At 42.5% G+C, this 25,726-nt stretch overlaps 1 protein-coding gene across 3 annotated transcripts in view; it reads right to left on the bottom strand.

Moving 5' to 3' along the window:
* The window catches only part of RAPGEF4 (Rap guanine nucleotide exchange factor 4), a 467,767-nt gene that overhangs the window by 425,555 nt on the left and 16,486 nt on the right, over positions 1 to 25,726 (bottom strand). For all 3 annotated transcript variants that reach the window (XM_056536334.1, XM_056536335.1, XM_056536336.1), the window contains one exon: positions 11,958 to 12,097. In XM_056536334.1, the coding sequence (XP_056392309.1) occupies positions 11,958 to 11,980 (23 nt within the window). In that variant the 5' untranslated portion in view covers positions 11,981 to 12,097. The remainder of the gene's footprint in view (positions 1 to 11,957; positions 12,098 to 25,726) is intronic.

Genomic DNA, 25,726 nt, shown 5'->3' with positions numbered 1-25,726 from the left:
GAGTGCAGGGGAAGTGAGGATAAATAGGGAGTGCACAGGTGAACACACTAATTAGAACCACTGCGCCAATCAGCGGCGCAGTGGCCCTTTAAATCGCAGAGACCCGGCGCGCGCGCGCCCTAGGGAGCTGGGCCGCGCGCGCCGGGACAGGACCGACGGAGAGCGAGTCAGGTACGGGAGCCGGGGTGCGCATCGCGAGCGGGCGCCACCCGCATCGCGAATCGCATCCCGGCTGGAGGTGGTATCGCAGCGCCCCGGGTCAGTGGATCTGACCGGAGCGCTGCAGTAGCGAGAGTGTAGCGAGCGCTCCGGGGAGGAGCGGGGACCCGGAGCGCTCGGCGTAACAATTGTCTCCTCTGCCACTTAAAAAGCGCGTTGAAGTTACACGTATGTAGTCTGTAGTGTTAACACAGGTCTGTTGCATTTTATATTGTTCCGCAAAAACCATCAGTACTTATTGTGCTGTCATCTCTGCCTGTCAAAAAGCATGTTGAAGTTACATGTATCTAGCCTGTAGTGTTATATGGTTCTGGTGCATTTAATATTGTTCTGCAAATACCTTCAGTACTCGTTGTGCTATCTTCCCTGCCATGCAAAAAGCATTCAAAGCGTTGAAACTTAGACTTGACAAGTAGGTTGGTGAAAAATCACCCCAAAAACATCTGGAAAACGAGTTGGTGGGGGAGCAAGGAACCCAATAAGTCCATGCAGAGAGAAAAGGCATGAACAATGAGGAGTTTGATGTTGACGATAATGTGATATTAGACAGGACGCGGGAACCAACGGGCATGAGCTGACATGTTCAGAGCAGGAGGGTAGTGGCAGTGTCAGCGAAGAAGAGCGTTGCCGAGGTAGGGGAAGAAAACCTATGAAATGTAACGGGTGTAGGGCTGCTGGTCTGATGAGCTCAGGTGAAGGCGACGCTGCTGCATGTTCAGGTTCCATTAAAAAAACATGCAGAGGAGGGGCTCAATCAGGTGGTGCAGACTCTGTCCAATATTCTCATGTGTGGTACTTCTTCAGGCAGCTAATGGGGGGTGGCCAGCCAAGGTGGCCATGCGTACCTTGTTGCCATTATTTTACAGAGAAATCTGTCCCTGCTTTGCACAATCGTGCTGGAGGGGCTGGGCCACTCCATGAACTTGTCTGTGTGCAGAACAGTGCATGCCAAGGTTGATACGTAGAGTAATAGCTACAGCCAGGGGCAAAATTTTGCTCAATTGCTCTGTGGTCTCAGTGTGATTCTCCAGCAAGGTCTGGGCTGCCTTTCTGCAGCAAAATTTGCAAACACCCTGCGGCCAGACAGGGCTTCGGGCCAAATTTAAATAGATTTTTTGGCAAACCTGCTATTTCCAGCCAGGCCTGGGCCATCTGGGGAAGTTATTTTAAAGGTTTCTCAACCTGCTGCTGTATGCAGGCTACTACAACTTCCTCCAGTAGACCACTGTGACATGGTGAAGGTTGCTATTGCAACCTCCCTCCCTCCATCCAGGTCTGGGCAACCTGGTTGGCCAAATTTGAATTAAATTGAATGGCTTCTCAACCTGTTGCTGTAGTAGGCTACTACAAATTCCTTCATTAAACCACTGTGACATGCTAAAGGTTGCTATTGAAACCTCCCTCCAGCCAGGCCTGGATCACCTGGCTGGCCAAATTTTAATAAAATTTAAAGGTGTCTCAACTTGCTACTTTACACAGACTACTACAACTTCCTACAGTAAGCCACTATGACATGTTCTGCTAGTAGTTTCAGCCAGGTCTACGCATACACAACTCATGCATGTCAGCATCACCAGTCAAGGAACCATAAAATTGAATTTTTATTTTAAAGTTATAAAACTTCATTGAAACATTTTCAAATATAGTTTAAATACCATCACCTTCCTGCTACTACCAGTCCGCCATCTCCTGCTGTACACTATTGACATAACTTCCATAACTTCACCATCTCATGCTGTATTCTAGTCACATCAGTCGGCCACCACCTGCTGTACACTGGTTACTACTAGTAACACCAATCCATCATCACCCTACTTCCATCCAGGCCTAAACGTAAACAACCCATCATCCACAAAAAAAGGGATAATTTTTGGCATGCTTGGAAAAAGCCACTGAGTCTTCCCATGCCTCTGTGTGCATATTAAAGGGGTATTCCAGGCAAAAACTTTTTTTTTATATATCAACTGGCTCCGGAAAGTTAAACAGACTTGTAAATTACTTCTATTAAAAAATCTTAATCCTTCCAATAGTTATTAGCTTTTGAAGTTGAGTTGCTGTTTTCTGTCTAACTGCTTTCTGATGACTTGCGTCCCGGGAGCTGTCCAGCTCCTATGGGGATATTCTCCCATCATGCAAGGGATATTCTCCCATCATGCACAGCTCCCGTGACGTGACATCATCATTGAGCAGTTAGACAGAAAACTTCAGAAGCTAATAACTATTGGAAGGATTAAGATTTTTTAATAGAAGTAATTTACAAATCTGTTTAACTTTCCGGAGCCAGTTGTTATATAAAAAATTTTTTTTTGCCTGGAATACCCCTTTAACACCGGCAGGCATCTACTGACAACCAGGGATACTTTATGTTGCTTTATTTTGGTGTGAATAAGCCTACAAAATGAGCAAGCAATAATAGTTACCATGGGTTACCGCATGTCGCCATAACTGAGCCTTAAAAACACTTTAAAACTACTTGAATACATTCCTAACAGTGTTAGACAGTGGTTTAGAGCTGTTAAGCAGTGTTATAAACATGTTTTAGAGGCTTATTTCATTTCTGGCTCAAGTAGAACCAAGCCAAACCAAACTTGTGATTTCCAAAAAGTTCGGCGACTCCGGCTAACCGAACTTTTCAAAAGTTTGCTCAACTCTAGCAATAAGGTAAACTAAGCCCTACCGCGCTATAAAGCAAAAATAGAAGGTATTCCGCAGTAAGCAGATGGCTGAGAAGAAATAGGCATTCCATATAAATGTTCACAGCAAATATAGGACAACTATAAAATAATAATAAGAAGGTAGAGGCATAATAAACCAAATCCAAGAGTGCAAATCAAGAAATCAAGTCTAGTGGAGGTGGAGCAAGTTACGATGAGGAATCTTGTGATCTGTTCAGAAGTATCCACTGTCAGGAGCTTAAAGTTCAGATAGGAAGTGGCAAACAGGGAAAAGGTACCAGCCGGAGACAGACTGGGGACAGAGATGTCAGACAAGTCTCTTTTAGTAGAGATATAGGCAGGTGGAAGGGGGGGGGGGTCTAAGGAGGATGTAAGGAGAAGGCTCTGATTAGCATATGCTTAGCTTCACTTGCACAGCACAGTACTGTAGAAAAGATTTGTTGCCATGAAGAAAGTCCATTTGGGTAAAAGTTGGCCAGCCCCAACCATAAAGGAGTTATTTAGTTATGAAAAACTTCAATCTCCAGAATAGGGCCCAGCTCTCCCTGCTGAGCACTCCGGTCCCCACCATCTCAGACTAACTAGTCTCAGCAGTGATGGCCCAGCTGAAGCAGAGTCCTCTCTTAGTCAGTGATTCGCTGAGCAGGCCATGACTGCCAAGACTAGTACGTCTCAAAAGGTGGGGGCCAGCATATAGCAGGGTGATTTTGGCCTCGCTCACGAGATCATGGGGGTCCTAGAGGTTAGATCCTCTGCAATCAGAAACATATTCCCTGTCCTTAGGATAGAAAAAAACTTTCTTCATAATTGGATAACCCCTTAAAGCATTTTCTTCATTTAAAAAACAGACAAACAAAAAAACATTTTATATCTCACACAGAAGGGCTCCATTATGTCTATGATCCTTGACTTCAATGTTGGAAATATATCTACACATGTGTTTGATTGTACAGTTAGGTTTGCCATTCAGCTCAACCAGGATTGTTGGATTTCTGTCATTATTAGAGATGAGAGAATTTTAGAAAAATTCAATTTGGCTGATTTGCCAAATTTATTGAAAAAATTCTATTCGATCCGAATAAATTCACGGCGAATCAATATGATAAAGTTTGTTGGTTTTTAACTTTCACTTTTTTTTCTTTCTTTTTTACATTTTTTTAGGTAGTACTACTACTCCCAGCATGGAACAGACTGTTCCCTGATGGGAGTAGTAGTACCTTTACTAATAGACCACCCCGGAGTCTGACACCCGGTGCAATCCTCCTATATAATTTATAGATGCGGGCGGCATATATATATATATATATATATACGGCAGTGCAGGGGACCAGAGATGAGCAGCCGTGCCCCATATCTATACATTATACAGGACAATCACAGTGGGTGTCAGGAGTGACACCTGCTGTGATCTGTCCTTAACTGCAGGTACTACTGCTCCCAACATGGAGCACACTCAGCTCCATTCTGGGAGCTGTAGTACCTGCATTAATAGACAGATCGCAGCAAGTGTCACTTCTGAGTGTGCTCCATGTTGGGAGCAGTAGTACCTGCAGTTAAAGCGCAACTGTCACAGAATTTAACCCCCATAAACTAGCCCCAGGATGACAAAGTTGTTAGAAATTACAGTTCGAGCATACCTTTTGCTGCTTTCTAGCCCGATTCAGCTTTAATCGGGCAAAAAAATGCTTTTTATGAAAGTCAGCAGCAGTCAAATATACCCTGTATGTCAGTGCTGGGACTGCTGTGTGATTGACACACAGGTCCCAGTGCATAGGCCCCTTATTCTTATATGTGGGTGGCGAGTTTTCTACTGTAAAAGAATAAACAGTGTTCTCCTATGCACAGCAGTGATGCGATATCGGCGGCATCGCATCTCCGGTGTGCACTCTAGGAAGACAGGAGAATGGGCGGCTGGCTCATTCCGCTACTGCATTATGCCGTGCATAGGGCCTTAGGGACTGAGTGCTTGCTGTGGCCGCCCGCATGGCATCACTGCTGGGCACAGGAGAATGGGCACTGTTTATGCGCCACCCCCATATAAGAAGAATAAGGGGCCTATGCACTGTGATCTGTGTGTCAATCACACAGCGGTCCCAGCGGTGAAATAGAGGGGATATCCAACTGTTGCTGACTTTCATAAAAAGCATTTTTTTTACCCTGATTAAAGATGCAATAGGTATGCTTGAACTGTAATTTTAACAACTTTTTCATCCTAGGGCTAGTTTATGGGGGTTTACAATCCATGACAGTTGCTCTTTAACTGCAGGTATTACTGCTCCCAACATAGAGCACACTCAGCTCCATGCTGGGAGCTGAGGTACCTGCATTAATAGACAGATCACAACAGGTGTCAGAAGTGACACTCGCTGCAATCTGTCAATTAATACAGATACTACAGCTCCCAGCATGGAGCTGGGTGTGCTCTATGTTGGGAGCAGTAGTACCAGCAGTTAAGAACAGATCACAGCGGGTATCACTACTGACACCCACTGCGATCGTCCTGTATAATGTATAGATGTGGGGCACGGCCGCTCTTCTCTTGTGATTGGCTGGACCCATTCGGCCAATCACAGATCTCTACGGGAAATATGAATCTGTGATCACAAAACATAGTGCAGGATCGCGCAGAAAGCGCCGGCCGCCCGCATCTATACATTATATAGGAGGATCGCAATGGGTGTAAGACCCTGGGGCAATCTGTCTAGTAGTAGGTAGTCTGTTCCATGCTGAGAGTAGTTGTACTACCTAAAAAAATGTAAAAAGTTAGAACACACACACTTTATTAAACACATTATTAAAATACATTACTAATAAAAAGTTTAACAAAATGAATTCTAAAAAATATATAATTTTTACATTTAAATGGCCCCTTTCTACATTTTTGTTATTGTCGGCTACATTTTTAGGTCCCTACCGCCCACATAAATTGGTCCCTGCTTAAAAATTAATTACAATTTTGTTATAGAAAATAAAAATTTTGTTAAATAAATTTTTTTACTGCAAAAACTCAGTGGAATGTTAGCCTTAGAGTAATAAAAAAATTAAGTGAATGAATAAATTTGTTATTTCGAATCGAGTAGAAATTCGGATTCGGTCAGAATAAAATTTTTCATGAAATTTGGAACGAATTGGGATTCATCTGATACGATTCGCTCATCTCTAGTCATTATAATTGATATTTTTATTTTTTACTTACTATCTTTCTGCCTATAAAAGTTATAGACTCCCTTTCTTCTCAAAGGCATTCTCTTCACTACAGTCACTTTGGCTAGGGAAAAATTAGGTTTTATATGTCAGGCATGAAAAGAGCGGCCAGCTATGTGATACAAGAAGGGGCAGCGTCCACTGCTCTGTCTAGGGGCAATATGCTCTGTCTCATAGAAGGTGGGTCCTGGACATGACATTTATATTTCTAAGTATGACAATCCGCTGCAGAACAAATACAACTACATCTGTCCTTTTTTGCATTACAGAATGTGAGGCTGTGATATGAACCATATGTCTGGATCTCTTTGTTGTGTTTTTAGTCTGAACACAATGTAGGAGGGGTAGTGTGTATCTAGGTAACAGGCACGGAAAACAAGGGATGCACAGCGCAAATCAGATAAATATATAGCAAATTTGCACATTGCTGTTTTTAGAGAGGCAGAGAAACCACCCTCACACTGGGTTAGTCATGGATTCAACCTTTTATACTTCATCCATAATATTTCAAATTATAGTTGTTTACTTGACGCATTATTCATCTATAATAAGAGCAATGACATTTAAAGTGAATATCAACAACTTGCAGCTGAGTAAACCTAAGGGAAATTTACTGTGTCTGGTTGTATTGATTCTTGTAGGGTCAAACTAAATCTTGTGGAGCGTCTGGTGAATGGCTGGAAAGGCAGAAAGTAAAATTCCATTGATCCGGCATCGCTGGGACCAGTGGGATGTGCAGATTTTTTAAACTACTGTATTAGTTGTCTTTGAAACCCAACCAGAATGCATAAAATTATTCCTTCTGCCATCCCTTACCAGTTCCCTGCCCTATTAATAATGAACTGATATTGTGAGAACCACAGAAAGGTGGCAAATGGTAGGTAGGGCCAACTAGGAGTTGTAGTTCTCTGGTCAGTGTTGGTGATGTCACAGTGGCCAGAGGGCAATAGCTGGTTCCTGAGTTCCTTCCTTTATCTCCTCAACAATTTTTGACAATGAGGGTCTGCACATTTAGGAAAGTTGATGACCCCAGAGCATACCTACAGTCTGTATCTGGGTGCAAATGTGCCCATGATGTTGGTGCAAATAATTGTACAAGCACATATGGCATCTCCTCAAGGTACAGGAGATGTAGTCAACACTGACTCTTCTTAAATGGGTAATGTCAGAATTAAAAACGTTTTATATGTTGTACATCTTCCCAAAACATTTACCTTTCTAATATACTTCATAAGAAAAATATAGAAATCATGGCTTATAAAAACACCACTAGGGGTCCCCATAATATCCTGACCATAATCCTGTCTGGCTGCAACATCATCATTGTCCAAGCTAAAGCTTAGGCAAAGACAAAGTTTAGGAAGTGAGGACGGGACTAGTACTCCTCTGTGCTTATCCCGTCCTATCAGACTCCTGTCTGAAAACAGTATAAGCATTTTTTTCTGTGAAATGACAAGTATGCTTTAAAGAGTGACTAAGACTTAAAGGGGTACTCTGACAAACAATAGGGGATAAGATGTCTGATTGCAAAGGGGCGCCCCTGGGACCCCACGATCTCCAGTGCAGAACCCCAGTCATCAGATGTACGGAGCAAACTCTGCTCCATTCTGGATGATGGGCGACCACAGCCGTCATGCCCCTATATTCATCTCTATGGCAGGAGGTGTGAGGGCTATGTACTAGACATGAATGGAGGGGGCTTGGTATGACATATCTCACTCCTCTAGCACTTTGAGATTTAACTTGAGACTGTAAACTTTTAATCAGGGCCATTTGGGTGATTTCTGTTACCATTATGATTAAACCCTTCATAACCCGGCATATTTTGACTTTAAAATGTTACTGTCATGTAAAGCAACTGTTGACATGTCGATCAAACACGTCAAAGTTGTTGATTGCACCTCCTGACTTCTATGCAGAGAAATGATCGGATCTGCCAGCCGAATAACTCAAGGTCTGATCTGACAGCCAAATAACTCACAATGACAGAGATCTCAGAAGTAAGACCCGGTGCAATTAACAACTTTTGTCATGTCTGATCGACATATGAAAAGATGTTTTAAAAGACAGAGATGCTTTGACAATCGAGCCAATTGTTTTTATTTTTGCATTTTTTTCTTCTCAACTTTTAAGATAACTTTTTTTTTTTTTATTTCTCCATCCACAGAGCTTGTTTTGTGTGTGAATTATTGTACTTTGCAATGACACCTTTCATTTTACAATAAAAATAAAGAAAAAATTTGTGTGGGCGAGGGATAAAAAACCCCCATAAAACTACAATAATGTTACATTTTAATAGTTCGGACAATTCTGCTTTTTTTTATTTAACAAATGGAAAAAGGTGGGTGATTTGGTTATTTATTGTAGTGGTGTCATCGGCTTCATTTAAAGAAAGACATTTAAAATTTTTTAGACTTCTTAAGTCCCTCTAGGATGCTTAGATTGTTTTTTTTTTTTATCAATACTATGCCATACCATAGCACTGATCATGCTCTGCTAGTTGAGTCTGCCTGAGCCAAACACTATTCGTAGATCATCCTGTCACAGGCACGGAGGCCTAGTGAAGGCCTTTAGCTGCCTTAAAAACCTATTTACACCCCCTAAATATGTTAAAGGGTTGCAGATTGGGCACCTAACCTGTCATTTATGCTCTTAAAGGGATATTCCAGGATTTTTATTTGACTATGCTACAAGGGCTGTAAAGTTAGTGTAGTTCATAATATAGTGTCTGTACCTGTGTGTGACGTTTTTTTCACAATTCTTCTGTGATTTTCACCCCAATATTTATTTTTAACAGCATACCAAATGACTGTTGTCTTAGATTATTCCCAGCTTGCAATGCGGACGAGACCTGACTCACTAGTCAGCTGATGACAGGGAGCCTGTCTGCTTCAATGGGTGGAGCGATCGCTTGGTGGGAGAGAGATCAATCTGCAACTAATGCAACAGCTGTAGGCACCCTGATTGAAAACCACACGTATTTTGAATGGATGCAGCTCATTTATGTTTCAATGGGTGGGGTGGCTGATGTGTGGGAGGGAGGAAAATGGAATTGTGGGATTTGTAGTCAAAAAAAGAAAAGTCAAACAGGACATACCAGTTCACAAAAAGCTAGCCACAGTGTTATGGTAATCTCATGACATAGCCATTTAGCTCCAAGACAAGTGCAGATCCTTCCTAAGCATGTCCATTACTGTCTGCCAGGTACATACTAAAATCACCTTATGGTGGATAACCCCTTTAAATGCTGTGATCACTATTGATCATGTCACTTAAGGAGTTAATGCGTATCTGTGACTGCTGATTTTCATCATTGATTTGAGTATCTGCTGCTGTTAGCAACTCTGTCAACTTCTATGAAGTAAGTACAGCTTGTGCGCTGGCTTCAAAGAACTCCTGCACGCCCTGAATCCTTAAGCGACTATAAAGCGAACACAGGAGCTATCAGTAGCCAGACACACACTGCTAATGACAGGCAGTGGCGATCAAGCCACTTTCGGTCATTAACCTTTTAGACGTTGTGATCAATGCCGATCGAATCTAAAGTAAAAGTGGAACAAATGCGAATGTGATCGTGGGGGTTCCGTGAGCTAAAATGGTGGAGGAGGGTCCCCTTACCTGCCTCCTGCGCCGATTGCCAATTCACTGATGTAGCCTGGCTTAGCCAGTCTATAACAGGGGATTGCCAATTACACTGTATAATGCTATAATGCTATACCATAGGCATAGCATTATACAGTAAATGCCATCTAATTATTGCATACCAAATTCCCCTATGGAGATTTAAAAAGTGTAAAAAAATATATATATTCCTTCGTTTTGTCTTCATTTTATGTATTTGTTTAAGACGGGAGCCAATGGCACATTTATTTGCATGAGATCACATAGGCTATTGTTTCCCACCTGGGGTCGTACATTTAACTTGGGTTGCTATTATACTTATTTACACGTGGATGATGGGAGTTGTGATATTGCTCTTTACTTTGAATATCATTGTGTTTTCAGGCCTTCCCTGTATTGTTTTTTATCATGTTGTGTTTACTATGACACCATATACATCCTTTTGTGCTACCTGCATATGTGACCAATATTATTGTTTACACTATTGCTTACTGTTTCTTTGTATAATCTTAATAAACACTGATTTACCATAAAAAGTGTAAAAAAATTTAATAAAGTTTCTAGAATTATATAAAACCTAATGAAAAATTAAAATACCCTTATTTTCCCATTTTACAATAAAAATAAAAATAAATAAAAAAGCATTTTTACATATTTGGTATTGCTGCATGCGTAAATGTCCAAACTATTAAAATATAATGTTTATGAACCTGCACGGTAAACTGCGCAAACGTAAAAAAATTTCAAACACCAAAAATGTAGATTTTTAATCACATCAAATATAAAAAATTATAAAAAGTGATCAAAGATTCCCATCAAAGCAAAAATGGTTCAAATAAAAACAAAATATCACGGCTCTTAAAAACAAAAGATCACGACTCTTATAAGATCACGAAAATTAGACTTCATGCATCCCTGTATACGGAAAAATAAAAGTTATAGGACAATTTTATTTATATGAATTTTGTTAAAAACATTTGAATTTTTTTTAAGTAGTACAAAAATAAAAATATATATATGTTAATTGGGTATCGTTTTAATCGCATTGACTTACAGAATAAGGATTGTCCATGTGGCCCTTTGACATTATTCATCAGCAAAACAGCCTCTATTACGTGGAGAGGCGTGTGGCCAATGAACAAGGGTTTTTTGAAAGGTCAAAATCAAATGATCAGCTGAAGAACGAGCGTTTTGTTATTCATCAGCTGATTGCAGGTCCTATTACATTGGGTGATATCGACCTACTCAGCCGATTATCCCCCCATGATATAGGGGCCTTAGTTATAAGTAATAGCAGAGTATTCATAGCATTAGCGTAATGTTAATAAATCACTCATAGCAGCAAATTAATACTCAAAATATAAGTTAATTACATCTCATTTACATATATGTAAATTCATTAACTTTTACAATAAGTCATCTCTAATAGGAAATATCAGATTCCAGGGTTCTAGGGCCGATACCCTTTTCCTGGGGTCAAAAAAGAATTTTTCAACTGGGACAAAAATGATCTTGCATCAGTGGCGTGTTATCTGGGAGGGGGCATCTAAGGCCTCTATCTGCACAGCCTATAAGGAAACCCAGTATAAAATGATTATGGGCTAGTATCACATTCCTGAACTCTTAAATAGACTGAACCCTACCATCCCTCCTCAATGCGGCCGTCGTGAAGTGGGTTTGGGTACAGTGTTCCATATTTTTTGGTCTTGTCCTCTCATAGGGGGTAATTGGAAAATGGTACAACGATTGATTTCTGGTTCTTTGGGTGTCACGGTCCCTCTAGAACTTCGAATATATCTTCTCCACCTTTCTCCTCCTGCTCTATCTAAAAAAACGTTTAAGCTTTTCTGCATATTGCTTTGGCCGCTAAAACCCTTATCTGAGTCTGATCTGTTGGCCCGTATCCATGAGATCTGCTCCTTGGAATCCCTCACGGCCTCACTGAACAATTCTGTCCCCTCTTTTCTCTCGGTTTGGGAACCTTGGGACCGCTTTTCTTGATCTATCTAGCCCTCTCTCTCTCTCCCTTTTCTTCTTCCTGCTTCCTTTTTCCCTTTTCCCCCTTGGCTCTGTGGTTTGTTCTGTGTTTGTCTTCGTGGTCCCTTTATGTACCTTTTTTCCCCTCTCTACCCCTCTTCCCTCCCCTTCCTGTGTTTGTAGCCCTCTGGGCGATATAGACTTCAGTGTTGATGTGTGGAGGTACGCCTCTTATGGTCTTATATGGCTAAAGTAACGAACCTGATGTCTGGGTGCTCCAGCATTAGATGCTTCTGTTTGTGTTCATAAGTCTTTCCAGATTCACCGTAGCTGCCTTATTGTTAGCCTTGCTTCTGTGTTTTCTACTGCAGATTGTTGGGTTCACCCCTTCATAACTTTATCTGTGTATTTTGGAAAAAAAAAAGAAATATTGGTAGTCATACAATAATGTACGGAAAACAAGATGACACGGCACTGCACTAAACCCTATTGTGGAGCGTCGATCAAATGGTGGAAGTGGACTCTTGTTATTGCTGCAGGTGGTGCTCTGATCAGAAGTAGGTAGTAGATGTATAGCAAGTCAATGAAGAAAAAGATCGGCGACTCACCGAAAGTTGCTAGCAGAGTTCTTCTTTATTAAAATACTCACAGATACATAAGTAAGGAAGGAGGGTAGTGGGGGACACTGGATGGCAACCAAGCTCCAAAGAAAAGATTGGAAAAAGATGATAAAAGATTCACTCTGGTCTTCCAGAACTCACCCATGAATTTGGTTCTGGAACCTGCGATCAGACGGAACTGGTTTCTATTGGAAGCAGATAGCGATCTAAGTGAGGTAGCAAAAAGAAAACCTCGGATCGCTTATAGAAAAAACATCAGCATAGGTGAAACCTTGAATAAAAATTTACAAAAAAATACAATAACTACCTCCGTAAAACCTACATGGTTAGGTGACTTGCTTCCAACAGGGAATCTAAGATGTAAGAGCTGCCATTTCTGTAAGTTTAGCATAGAAACTAAACACATCAGATTAGGTGCTGTCCACCATACTATAAATGAGCTCATTACCTGTAGATCCACTAACATTGTATATGCGATTATCTGCCCATGTGGGTTCTTCTACATTGGGCAAACAAGGCGGCAGCTCCGCATACGGATACGTGAGCATTTTTATGCAATACGTACAGGGAGGCCGGGAGCGACACACCTAATTGCACATGTAGGAGAAGCCCACGGGAACAACCCGGAGACACTACAATTCCTGGGTCTTCAGAAAATACAATCAAGTAGCAACGATCATATCGGCCCCAGACTCCTTGGCGCAGAAACTCTTTAGATAGTAAAAACTAGCGCGACGGGAGTTCTGGGGTTAAATGATCGGACAGATCTGGCTGCCTGCTTCTGATTCGTAAATGTGCTTCTCCCCTTCACTTCACGTCACTTGGGCACGGGATGTGCACCCAGTGACGTGATTGGATGCACACTTTTACTCACCTGTATATATATTACTCTCTGGGTTTGGTTAGCATGGCCGGAGGAAGCACATCTGTGCGAAACGGAGCTTGGCTGCCATTCAGTGTCCCCCCACTAACCTCCTTCCTTACTTATGTATCTATGAGTATTTTAATAAAGAAGAACTCTGCTAGCAACTTTTGGTGAGTCATATAATAATACTAATACTAATAATAATAATAATAAAACATTACAATAGTGAAATTATTTTGAGGGATTCAAAACAGGGTTAAATACATTCCTAGAACAAAATAACATAAAGGGATACTCCATTGCTGTCCAAAGGATAGGGGATGAAATGTCTGATCAAGGGGGTTGGGCTGCTGGGACCCCTGCAATCTCTGTGCAGACACCCGGCATTCTGAACATTATGTTCAGAATACTGGGTTTGGGAGGGAGTGGTTGTGACATCACACCACGCCCCCTGCATTCATGTCTACGCAATAGACATGAAAAAGGGGGCATTGGCGTGACATCATGAGGGGGCATGGTGTGACCTCATGACCACTGCCAGCCAAACCCAGCGTTCTGAACACAATGTTCAAAACTCTGGGTGTCTGCATGGAGATTGTGGGGGTCCCAGCGGCCAGACTCCACGATCAGACATCTTATCCCCTATCCTTTGGATAGGCGATAAGATGTCTAGCAATGGAGTACCCCTTTAATGCATATGCAGAACCATAGCATCCCCTCTCATTCCCCTTCCCTTCACCTCCTTGGTTGCACTTAATGGACATGTGTTTTTTTTCAGCCTTACCAACTATGTAACTATTATTACAATAATATTGATACTACAGCCTTATTAAAACACGATAATAGTTATATCAATTAAAGGGTAACTCTCATTAAAAAAATTTTTGCTATTGCACTCCTTATGGTAAATACAAAATATTTCTAATATACTTTGTTTGAAAAAGTTTTCTATGTTTATTTGTGCTTAAAAAAGCTCAAGAGCTAATTTTTCTCCATCTCATACTCAAACACAGAAAGTACAGCCTGGAGTGCTGAGTGCTGTGTGTTCAGCCTCATCCAATCATAGCTCCTCTCACACAGCCATATGCTGTTGGTTGGACACTCCCCCTTCAGCACTCCAGGCTGCACTTCCTGTGTTTGGACCTCGGTCCTAAGTCTGTGTATAAGATGGGGGGAAATGAGCTTTTTAAAGCACACTAAAACATAGAAAACTTAACTTTTTTTTTAACAAAATATAATAGAAATATTTTTTATTTACCATAAGGAGTGTAATAGCAAACATTTGTTTTAATGAAAAATCCCATTTAAGTAATAATTTAGAGAAGAATCTTTAAAAAATAAAAATAAAAAAATTAAAATATATATATATATATTAATACTGTATTTAGGTTAATTAGCTATAAATAAGAATAAACTGTTGTCATAATCAGCAGCTTTGATCCTGATTCCTAGAAAATAATTTCTTCCCTGTGGCATGAATTTAATAGAGTCGTATTTACTGGTGTCTACCCACCTAGGTCAAAGAGTAGCCCCTAGCAATCACAAAATGAAAGGGGGGGGGGGAGTAGTATAAAACTTAACTTTTAATAAAATGATTAAAACAAAATCACCACAAAAATTCAAAGTGTCATGAAAAGAGGAAAACCAAGAACTCATCAGATTTAGTCCCTTAGGTCATTTCTTTTGTTCCATTTCTTTATGGGATTTATGTCAACTAAGTTTTCGTGTTGAGAGATGAATGTCCTTAGTCCACATGAAGAGGTCATATTCCACCCTGGGGACAAATGAAAGACCCTTGCCTAGAGTCTGCAGTTGTGTCTCCTTGAGTACAGCTTGTGCGCTTGCTTCATAGAACTCCTGCACTTCATGATGTAAACGTATGGCATGGTACATTAACTTGTTAAGGATAAAGGGCGTAAAGGTACGCCCATGTATCTTGGTACTTAAGGACCAGGGACGTACCTGTATGCCCTGAATCCTTAAGCAGCTATAGAGAGAGCACAGGAGCTGCGCTTGTTTCAGAACATTGAATGTCAGCTACTATCAGCAGCCAGACACTCACTGCTGATCAACAGCTTTACTTGTACGAATAATCATGAGAAATAAAAGAGGATTTATCGAGACAATTTTAACTCCTCTAAAACAATGAACAGCTTTCACAACTTAAAAAAGGCTTAGACATGCCAACTTATCAGGATAATGTCCCTGGATATTGAGTAATTGTTCCCCACAATAAGTTATAATGAGTGCGACCCCCCCCCCCCCCCCCCCTCAGTAATGGAGCCATCTAGGACAATGGGATATGGTCAGGGGTCAAGTCCCAGGAAAAAAAGTGTAGGAACGCTTCCATTCAAGGGCTGGTCCTGCAGGACTCCTGCTAATTGGAACATTGTTCCTGCATGAAAAAAGTGCAGGAACTCAGTTCCCACGTGTTCCTGCAGGACTTGAGCCCTGGATATGGTTCTTTCTGTTACCTATAGTAGGGTTAGGTTCATACTGAGGAATCCAAGGACAGCTGGTGCCGACTGAATCAGTCGGTGCTAGGACCACGCAGACTTTGCTGTCCCCATGCTAATTCAGCCGAAAGAAAAATCAAGATAATTCTTTTGGTGGCAGAATTTCAGAGGCAGAAGCTCCACTTCTTACATTATATACAGTATCCAATAAACTAACGCTAGGTTCACATGGCGGTTTGCATCCGACCTGTACAGGGTCCGTTCAGCTCTTCTTTTTTATTTTTTTTTTTTGAGCCGGACGGACCCTGAAACGGGTGAGATGCAAGATGCAATTGTGTACTGCCGAATCTCAACAGACCGCAATAACTTGTATGGGGCCCGCTGGTGATCTAGCAATTTTACAGGAATTTAGCAGAGAAAAAAAACTTATCACTGTCATTAGGAAAAACTTTTAATATAATGTAGGTAATAACACTATATGTATATATGCAATATACATTGGTTAACATTTTTTAGATTTTTGGGTGAAAACATTTTGAGAAAAAAATTGAAGTGTGGGTGGACAAGCAAGGCTCTTTACGCTGAGGACAAGCAGGGCTCTGTGCAGTGAGGACAAGCAGGGCTCTGTACACTGAGGACAAGCAGGGCTCTGTACACTGAGGACAAGCAGGGCTCTGTGCACTGAGGACAAGCGGGGCTCTGTGCACTGAGGACAAGCAGGGCTCTGTACACTGAGGACAAGCAGGGCTCTGTACACGGAGGACAAGCAGGGCTCTGTGCACTGAGGACAAGCGGGGCTCTGTGCACTGAGGACAAGCGGGGCTTTGTGCACTGAGGACAAGCGGGGCTCTGTGCACTGAGGACAAGCAGGGCTCTGTGCACTGAGGACAAGCAGGGCTCTGTGCACTAAGGACAAGCAGGGCTCTGTGTACTGAGGACAAGCAAAGCTCTGTGCATTGAGGACAAGAAGGGCTCTGTGCACTGAGGAGAAGCAGGGCTCTGTGCAGTGAGAAGAAGCAGGGCTCTGTGCAGTGAGGAGAAACAGGGCTCTGTACACTGAGGAGAAGCAGGGCTCTGAACACTGAGGACAAGGAGTGCTCTGTGCAGTTAGGCTCTATGACATGCCTCCGGCTCACACAGTAGGATAAGTGACAAGCCAGGAGCCTGCACAGAGCCCTGCTTGTCCCACCCTCACTTCCTGTCTTTTTTTTTGTCTCTGCAAAGACACACAGACAATAGCTGCAGGAAATGTTTTCCCTCCAAAATGTACAATTTTTTTAACCAATACATTATATATATATATATATATATATATATAGAGAGAGAGAGAGAGAGAGAGAGAGAGAGAGAGAGATATTATTATCTTCATTATAAAAAAATATTTTTTTGTAATAACAGGTATTCTTTAATTATCCCACATAGTGAATGCTGTCAGAATTCATAGATTAAGAACACATATTACGACCCCCCCCCCCCCCCCCCAAAAAAAAAAAGAGCAAGCTACGGGTCACTGTACAAAAAAGCGAGACCTCACAAAGCTGTATAGACAGAGAAATAAAAAAGTTAGTGCGGTCAGCATATCCCAATGGAAAGCATTTAATGTAAGGAATTAACATAACAAAAACTATATATATTTGTTATCACTGAAATCGTGCTGACCTGCCTAACAAATAATTCGTTTTTGGTTTTGCAAGATATAATACAATATGGTAAAATATGGTGGCATTAAAAAGTACAACTTGTCCTGTGAAAATTAAGCCCAAATTACAGTCAGGTAGATAGCGTTCCCAATGCATTCACCAATCCCAGGCTTGTCCAATAGAGCAATAGAGATAGCGAAGCCTAATTAACCACTCCAGAGTCCATTGCTTTACACCTCTCCATTCAATGATTGGTAATGTACACCAAAGGGCAGCCCAAACCGCCTATAATATAATATGATAATTGTTTGACATGAAGAAGAGTGAGATATCATTACTCGAAGTGCGTTGTCCATGAACCCCCAATAAAGTATTGCTTATACTTTGGAATCATCTGCTTCCATACACTGACTGACGCCGAGAAGTATCACGTTTTTCTTGGCTGACCACCAGGAACACTACCCCAGTCACCATATCTTCTATATTATAATCTTCTGGATCCGCAGCCATCAGTTGTATTGCGTGGAAAAACCTGCCAGTGTCACCAGCACAAAGGACAGGACTGGTCCTCCAGTATGAGAAACACTTTTGTAACTGTTTACCACTATAGTCATGTGACAAATGGGTACACCCCCTTAAAGGGGTACTCCAAAAGATAGGCGATAAGATTTCTGATCGCGGGGGCCCCACCACTGGGGACCCCCACTTCTCTCCATGCAGGATGACTGGCTATGCGGGGCGGAGGCTCGTGACATCATGGCCACACCCCTCTTGTGCCCCCTCAATGCAAGTCTATAGGAAGGGTCGTGACGGCCATCATGCCACCTTGCCACCTAGACTTGCATTGAGGGGACTTGGCCGTGACATCACGAGCAGGGCGCGGCCATGGTATCACGAGTCTCCGGTGCTGCAGCCAACGCTCTAAACGAATGCCAGGTGCAGCAGGGAGATCACAGGGGTTCCCCGCAATCAGACATCTTATCCCCTATCCTTTGGATAGGGGATAAGATGTCTAAGGGCAGAGTACCCCTTTAATTCACTCAGAATTCCCTAATGGGTAAGGTAAAATGGTTTTTCTAAACTAGGTCGACCACGTTTTTGCCTGCGGTCGGGAAACCGCATACAGCCGAAAAAGTAGCCGACCGGAGGCTGCGGTTCACTCCGGTCGGCTCATAGACATACATTAAATACGGTTCCTGAATACGGCTGAGTGCGGGCGCCGCGATTAAGCCCCGCCCCCCTCCTCCCAGCCGTATACGGGAGCCTTATTTAACAAAACGTGGTGTGAACCCAGCCTAAGGCTACATAGCAGTAATCACAACACAGGGACACAGCTAAGAAAGGTTGTCAGGGTTATTCTTAGGCTATGTTCACACACAAAGAACTGGCAAAAAACAGTTTTTGCATGCAAGAACAGCAGTAAAAAAAATAGTTGAAATTGAAATCCATTTTTGCATGAAAACTTTTGGAGGGAAAAAACGAAGGGTAAGTTTCCACTTGTTTTTTTTTTCTGGCAGTTTTTGGAATACTACCACTGCAGTTTTTGAGTCAAAGCCAGAAATGTATTCAAAAGGAATAGGACATATAAAGGAAGGACTTACACTTCTCCTCCCTTATGGATCCACTTCTGACTTTGGCTCAAAAACTGCTGTGGCAGTTTTCCAAAAACTGCCAGAAAAAAAAGAAAAAAAACAAGTGGAAACTTAGCCTTATTGGGAACATGGCCTAATCTTCATTTGGTAAGAGGCTTGCTTGGTGCTATGCAGTATATAAGTGACTATGTTCCCACGCGTTTTTTTTTCCAGCCATTTTCTGCATTTCAAAAAACTTGCTGAAAAAATGGTATAGCCCAAATGCAAAAGAGACTGTGTGTGAACATATTCTAAAGCAGTGGTTCAGTGAGTGTGGCTATTTGATTCAGAAGACTTGGAAAAACTGATATGTCAAACCTTTTTATACATTTGCATCTCATTATCTTATTTTTGTAAAAAGTAACCTTGTATCCATGTAAATAATAAACCTTCCTTTATAACATACCGTAGTTATTCCGTACATATCAATTATATACATGTAATTACATGGTAACTGAAAAGTATAAGTAACTATTTACTGCTGGCATCAATTAGGAAGGAAAACAAACAATTATGTTTACGTCTTGTTTTGTTGTAATTACCAAATGTCGGCTTGGCGTGAGGAGATGGACTAGGTATGGTGACAAATTCTAAACACGTGGACAACAAGTGTCTGAAAATATTATGGAACAGGTAGGATTTAACTAATGTAGGCATAGGTGCCTTGTGGATATTATTTATAAAGTATTTATTATTTAGTCTTTTTTTGTAGAGGAACTGAGGATATGGCAGAGGTGAATTTGCATCATAACATGTTTAGTTCCGATAATATACCAGATTACCTGCACACAAACAAAATTTCCAAAATTTGACCAAAATGCAAGCTCGGTTCTTCTAAATCTTTGTGTATAAGAATGTTGTTCTGATGAATGAATGCAATAATAATCATAATAATAATAACTTGAATTGCAGATGATTCATTATATGCAGCTATTCATGGATTTGTACTTTAGTGTTGTAAGCAGATCTTACACACCGGTCACTGTGTCCAGTCCTTTTGTATAAGAATGTAAGAGTACAGTGACCCCTCGATCTACGATGGCACCGACATACGATCATTTCAACATACAATGGCCTCTCAGAGACCATCGCATGTTGAAGGCAGCATCAACATACGATGCTTTTGTATGTCGGGGCCATCGCATAAACGGCTATCCGGCAGCGCAGACTGCTTCAGCTGCCACCGGATAGCCGTTTATGGTGCCCCGTGTGGTCCGCTGACGATCACTTACTTGTCCTCGAGGCTCCGGCGCGTCCTCTTCAGGATCCCCTGCATCGTCGGCGCTCTCCATCATCGTCATCACGTCGATGCGCACGCCGTCCCTTTATCCAATAGGAGCGGCGTGTGTAGCAACGTGATGGCGGCAACGGAGAGCGAGGATGCCAGGGAAGCAGAGGCCTTGCCGGAGCGTCGGGGACACCCCGGGGATGCGGCGACAGCGATGGACGGCGACATCCAGGGCAGCGGTGACGAGCGGTGACTGCCCGGAGCAGCGGGGACAGGTGAGTACAATTTCTTCTAACAGTGGTCTTCAACCTGCGGACCTCCAGATGTTGCAAAACTACAACTTCCAGCATGCTGGGTGTTGTAGTTTTGCAACATCTGGAGGTCCGCAGGTTGTAGACCACTGTCCTATACTTTACATGCCCTCAACATGCGATGGTTTCAACAAACGATGGTCCATTTGGAACGTTGAGGGGCCACTGTACAAATATATTGAAATGGGCACTGTCAAATCCAAAAGCTTTTTATATGATGTTACTGATGAAAATTAAAGAACAGCTCCGGAAAATCCCACCACTAGGGGTCCCAATACCTACTGGGACATTAACCAGTCCTGCAGCAGCATCAGGCTTGTCAATGAGTCATGGACAGGAGATGACTCAAGGACAAGGCAGCACAAGCAGACACACCAATCACCTCCCACCACCACAATGGAGGAACACACCCCCTCTTACCCGGAAAATATTTCTAACACTGTGAGCTATTAAAAATAGATATTTTTATAATAAGTATAGGTGATAGAGGCATGAAACATTGTCAGAATTAGCTACTGGGTAACATATTAATCTTTTTTTTTGTTTTTTGTTTGTGGGATCTGACAGGTACACAGGTAAAGGGGTTATCCAGGAAAAAACTTTTTTTTAGATATCAACTGGCTCCAGACAATTAAACAGATTTGTAAATTACTTCTATTAAAGAAATCTTAATCCTTTCAGTACTTATGAGCTTCCGAAGTTAAGGTTGTTCTTTTCTGTCTAAGTGCTCTCTGATGACACGTGTCTCGGGAACTGCCCAGTTTAGAAGCAAATCCCCATAGCAAACCTCTTCTAAACTGGGCGTTTCCCGAGACACGTGTCATCAGAGATCACTTGGACAGAAAAGAACAACCTTAACTTCAGAAGCTCATAAGTACTGAAAGGATTAAGATTTTTTAATAGAAGTAATTTACAAATCTGTTTAACTTTCCGGAGCCAGTTGATATATATATAAAAAAAAGTTTTTTCTTGGAATACCCCTTTAAAGTAAATGTACATTTATATATACATTTTTATTATTTTTTTTTTTTTGTGCAATGCCATATCAGAGATAAAAAAGGGGGAGTATTAAAAGAAATTTCTGCTTGTGCCCTGCTGAGGGCTTTGCTGCTTTGGCTCCCATTGGTCTTTCTTAGCATTACTTGGAGGAGATACCATTATAGCCTATGGCCTGCCAGTGCTTCCAGGGGATGCTAGAGGCTGATGTGAGCAAAATAGGCATTGTCAGATGTCTTATATGATTTGCTTATTGATCTAATTTGCTTAACCTTAAAAACAACACTAAGAGCAAAACATATACATTGTGTTATATGTATTGAGGGCCGGAGGTTGTGTACCCCCTCTCTGAGCCTGTTCTAGGCATGTTCAGAGAAGATTAGGCACAACACAGCATTTTCTTATATATGTTCCTCTATACAGCTATATATACTATGCATCCCGTGATAAAGCTGCCAAGTATCAGTGGTTGTAGTGTTGCTGGGAAAACCATCTATTACCTGCATATATTTGATATATATTTGTGTATGGGGTACTGTGAGTAAACTTGCAAAACTATTTTGTGCATTACGCATATGCTGTGTAAGGCTGGGTTCACACCACGTTTTCTTAAATACGGTTCCCGTATACGGTTTGGAGGAGGGGGGCGGGCCGTATGCGGTTTCCCGACCGCAGGCAAAAACGTGGTCGACCACGTTTTTGCCTGCGGTCGGGAAACCACATACGGCCGAAAACGAAGCCGACCGGAGGCTGCGGTTCACTCCGGTCGGCTCATAGACTTGCATTAAATACGGTTCCCGAATATGGCTGAGTGCGGGCGCCGCGATTAAGCCCCGCCCCCCTCCTCCAAACCGTATACGGGAACCGTATTTAAGAAAACGTGGTGTGAACCCAGCCTTAAGCTGAGTGATGCATTGGTCGCATGTTCCCCAGCTACTTTCTATGCAAAAACTTCTAGAAGACTGTGGAATGAGTCCCTAGTTCAACCCCTCTCCAGAGGGCTGAACCCAAACCAGTCAGTGTTAGTCCGAGTAACATCTCAACTAGCTCTGCTCTTGTTATGCATACATACTTCTGAGGATGGTGGTGTGAGACCACTGGAACTTATGTGGTGAGGGTGTGATGAGGGCAGATTTTGTTACCCTAGGGGCAGATGGCATTAACCCCTTGTGTTTGTGACACCAGGAAGTGGTTTAACCTATACACCACCCGAAGGTATACCGCTGGATTCTTGGCTAGGCACAGGGGCAAATAATGATTCCGATGCCAAGTTACAGGACAACGGCAGCTTTACTGAGTCAGACAGGTGTAACAGTCTTAACAGCTTGGCTAGGCCCAAGGAGGTGACCAGTGACTTCAGAGACCTCAGGGCTCACTGGGACTTGTAGTGGACTTGGACAATTTTATGCAGGGCCACGCTGACTTGACACAGATACATTTTGACTGACTTGACTGGGACTGACTAGACAGACTTCAACTTGTTTGTAACTTAACAGGTTTTGACTTTCACATGTGGGGTGGTGGACTTGTGGAAGACTTAGGCCTCCTTAGGACACTAGATACTCTCTCAGGACTTGACCTCACTGTTCCTCAGCACTCAAGAGACAAGAGACTAAACTAGCTCCACCCAGGGTTTATATGGGGGTGACTCTGGAGGGGTCCCATAGGTCACCCTGTAGGTCACATGGTCACTGGTACCTTCCTTGGTTACAACACATAGCAACATTACTTAAAGGTGTATGACAATTTATACACTTTACATCAGCTAACATAGGTGTTTAACATTAGACATGGAACATAGGTACAGGGGGGGCCCAGGAGTCACTGAATGGAGTCTGCCTGACAGGGCAGCCACTCCTGTACTTGACCACCACACTTAATAGGCAGATCAGTATGTCACTCCATTAGGTGGATAGGGCCCCTTATAAGTAAGTCCGCCCCATTAAGTAACTAGTCCCCTTTAGGGAGGTATGTCACTTTATCAGGTTGGTACATCTCCTCATCAGGTTGGTAGGCAGGTAGGGCTCCCCTAGTAAATAAATAGTGCTCCATATAGATATGTCCCCCCAGTTGGTAGGAAGGGTGGGCTCCCCAGTAGGCAGACAGAGCCCCAGATAGATATGTCCCCTATCAGGTAGGGCTCCCCAGTAGGTAGTCAGACACCCAGATACAATGCAAATAGAGGCAGCAGCACACCCAGGCAGTATTCAGTGAAATTCTCAGAGCTTTATTTGTCCATGTTCAGTGCAACGTTTCAACAGTATCACACAGTCTTTATCAAGCATGCTTGATAAAGCCGGTGTGATACCGTTGAAACGTTGCACTGAACATGGGCAAATAAAGCTCTGAGAATTTCACTGAATACTGCCTGGGTGTACTGCTGCCTCTATTTGCATTGTATCTATGGATGTGGTATGCGACTGGGACCCCACATTCTTCTGCTTGCACCCCTAACTTTAAAGCATCATCTAGGAGGTTGTGTTGCCTATCCTACAGTTTCAGACACCCAGATAGATATGATCCCCATCAGATAGGGCTCCCCAGTAGGTACACAGGCCCCCAGATAGATTTGACCCCCATCAGGTAGGGCTCTACAGTAGGTAGACAGGCCCCTCATAGATATGACCCCCATCAGGTAGGGCTCCACAGTAGGTAGACAGGCCCCTCATATATTTGACCCCCATCAGGTAGGGCTCCCCACTAGGTAGACAGGCCCCAGATAGATATGACCGTGATGGGGGTCATATCTATTTGGGAGCCTGTCTTCCTACTAGGAAGCCCTACCTGATGATCAGGTAGGGCTTCCAAGTAGGTAGACAGGCCCCCAGATGGATATGACTCCTGGCAGGTAGGGCTCTCATTTAAACAATTATACCCCCTAAGTAGACAAGGTTAACCCCTGGTGGTAGGCAGGTATTCCCTTATGTAGTAAGTAACTGCTAGTAAGTAAGTAACTGCTACTTACATCTGCCTGCGGGGACTTCCTGGCAGAGGTGTGCTATAAGTGACGTCCTTGCACGCACCTCCGCCAGGAAGTCCCTGCAGGCAGATGTAAGTAGCAGTTACTTACTAGCAGTTTAGTGATGGGGCTAGACTAGTTGCCCCATCATATGTGAATTTCTTCCGGCATTTAGTGCTGCTTGCCCGAAGCAGGGCTACATGCCTGAAGAAATCACCTGCCCGGCGCCCGGAACTGCATGTCCCGGGCATCGGCGATACAAATTCCCCATGCCTGAACTGGATCCCATGGTAGTGCTAGCCCTGGAAAGGGTGGCGGGCCCCCTCAAACACTGGGACCCTGTGCAACCGGTATGTCCGCCCCTGTATATATCTATCTATAGAAACATGGAAAGTGTCGGCAGATAAGAGCTGTTTGGCCCATCTAGTCTGCCCAATATCCTAAATACTATGAATAGTCCTTGTCCCTATCTTATATGAAGGATAGCCTTATGCTTATCCCATGCATGCTTAATCTCCTTCACTGTATTTGCAGCGACCACTTCTGCAGGAAGGCTATTCCATGCATCCACTACTCTCTCAGTAAAGTAATACTTCCTGATATTACTGCAGAAACCTTGTCCTCTTGTGGTAGTTTTTCTTCTTTTAAATATCTTCTCCTTTACTGTGTTGATTCCCTTTATGTATTTTAAAAGTCTCTATCATATCCCCTCTGTCTCCTTTTTCTTCCAAGCTATACATGTTAAGGTCCTTTAATCTTTCCTGGTAAGTTTTATCCTGCACTAGTTTAGTAGTTTTTCTCTGAACTCTCTCCAATATATCTATATCCTTCTGAAGATATGGCCTCCAGTATTGTTCACAATACTCCAAGTGAGGTCTCACCAGTGCTCTGTGCACTTCCCTCTTTATACTGCTAATACATCTCCCTATAGACCCATGAGCACTTCCCTCTCTACTGGTTATACCTCTCCCTATATACCCATGAGTATTTCCCTCTCTACTGGTTATATCTCTCCCTTTATACCCATGAGCACTTCCCTCTCTACTGGTTATACTTCTCCATATACACCCTATACACCCATGAGCACTTCCTTATCTACTGCTAATACCTCTCCCTATACACCCATGAGCAGTTCCCTCTCTACTGCTAACAACTCTCCCTATACACCCATGATCACTTCCCTATCTACTGCTAATACCTCTCTCTATACACCAAAGCCTTCTGTTCTATGATATTGTCTGTCTACCTTTTAAGTCTTCTAAAATAATATCTATATCATATCTATCTATCTATCTATCTATCTATCTCATATCAATATATCTGT

This window comes from Hyla sarda, chromosome 8 (assembly GCF_029499605.1).
Source record: "Hyla sarda isolate aHylSar1 chromosome 8, aHylSar1.hap1, whole genome shotgun sequence".
Taxonomy (NCBI): Eukaryota; Metazoa; Chordata; class Amphibia; order Anura; family Hylidae; genus Hyla; species Hyla sarda.
The sequence above is the reverse complement of the archived record's forward strand: the minus strand, read 5'-3'. Positions and strand labels throughout refer to the sequence as shown.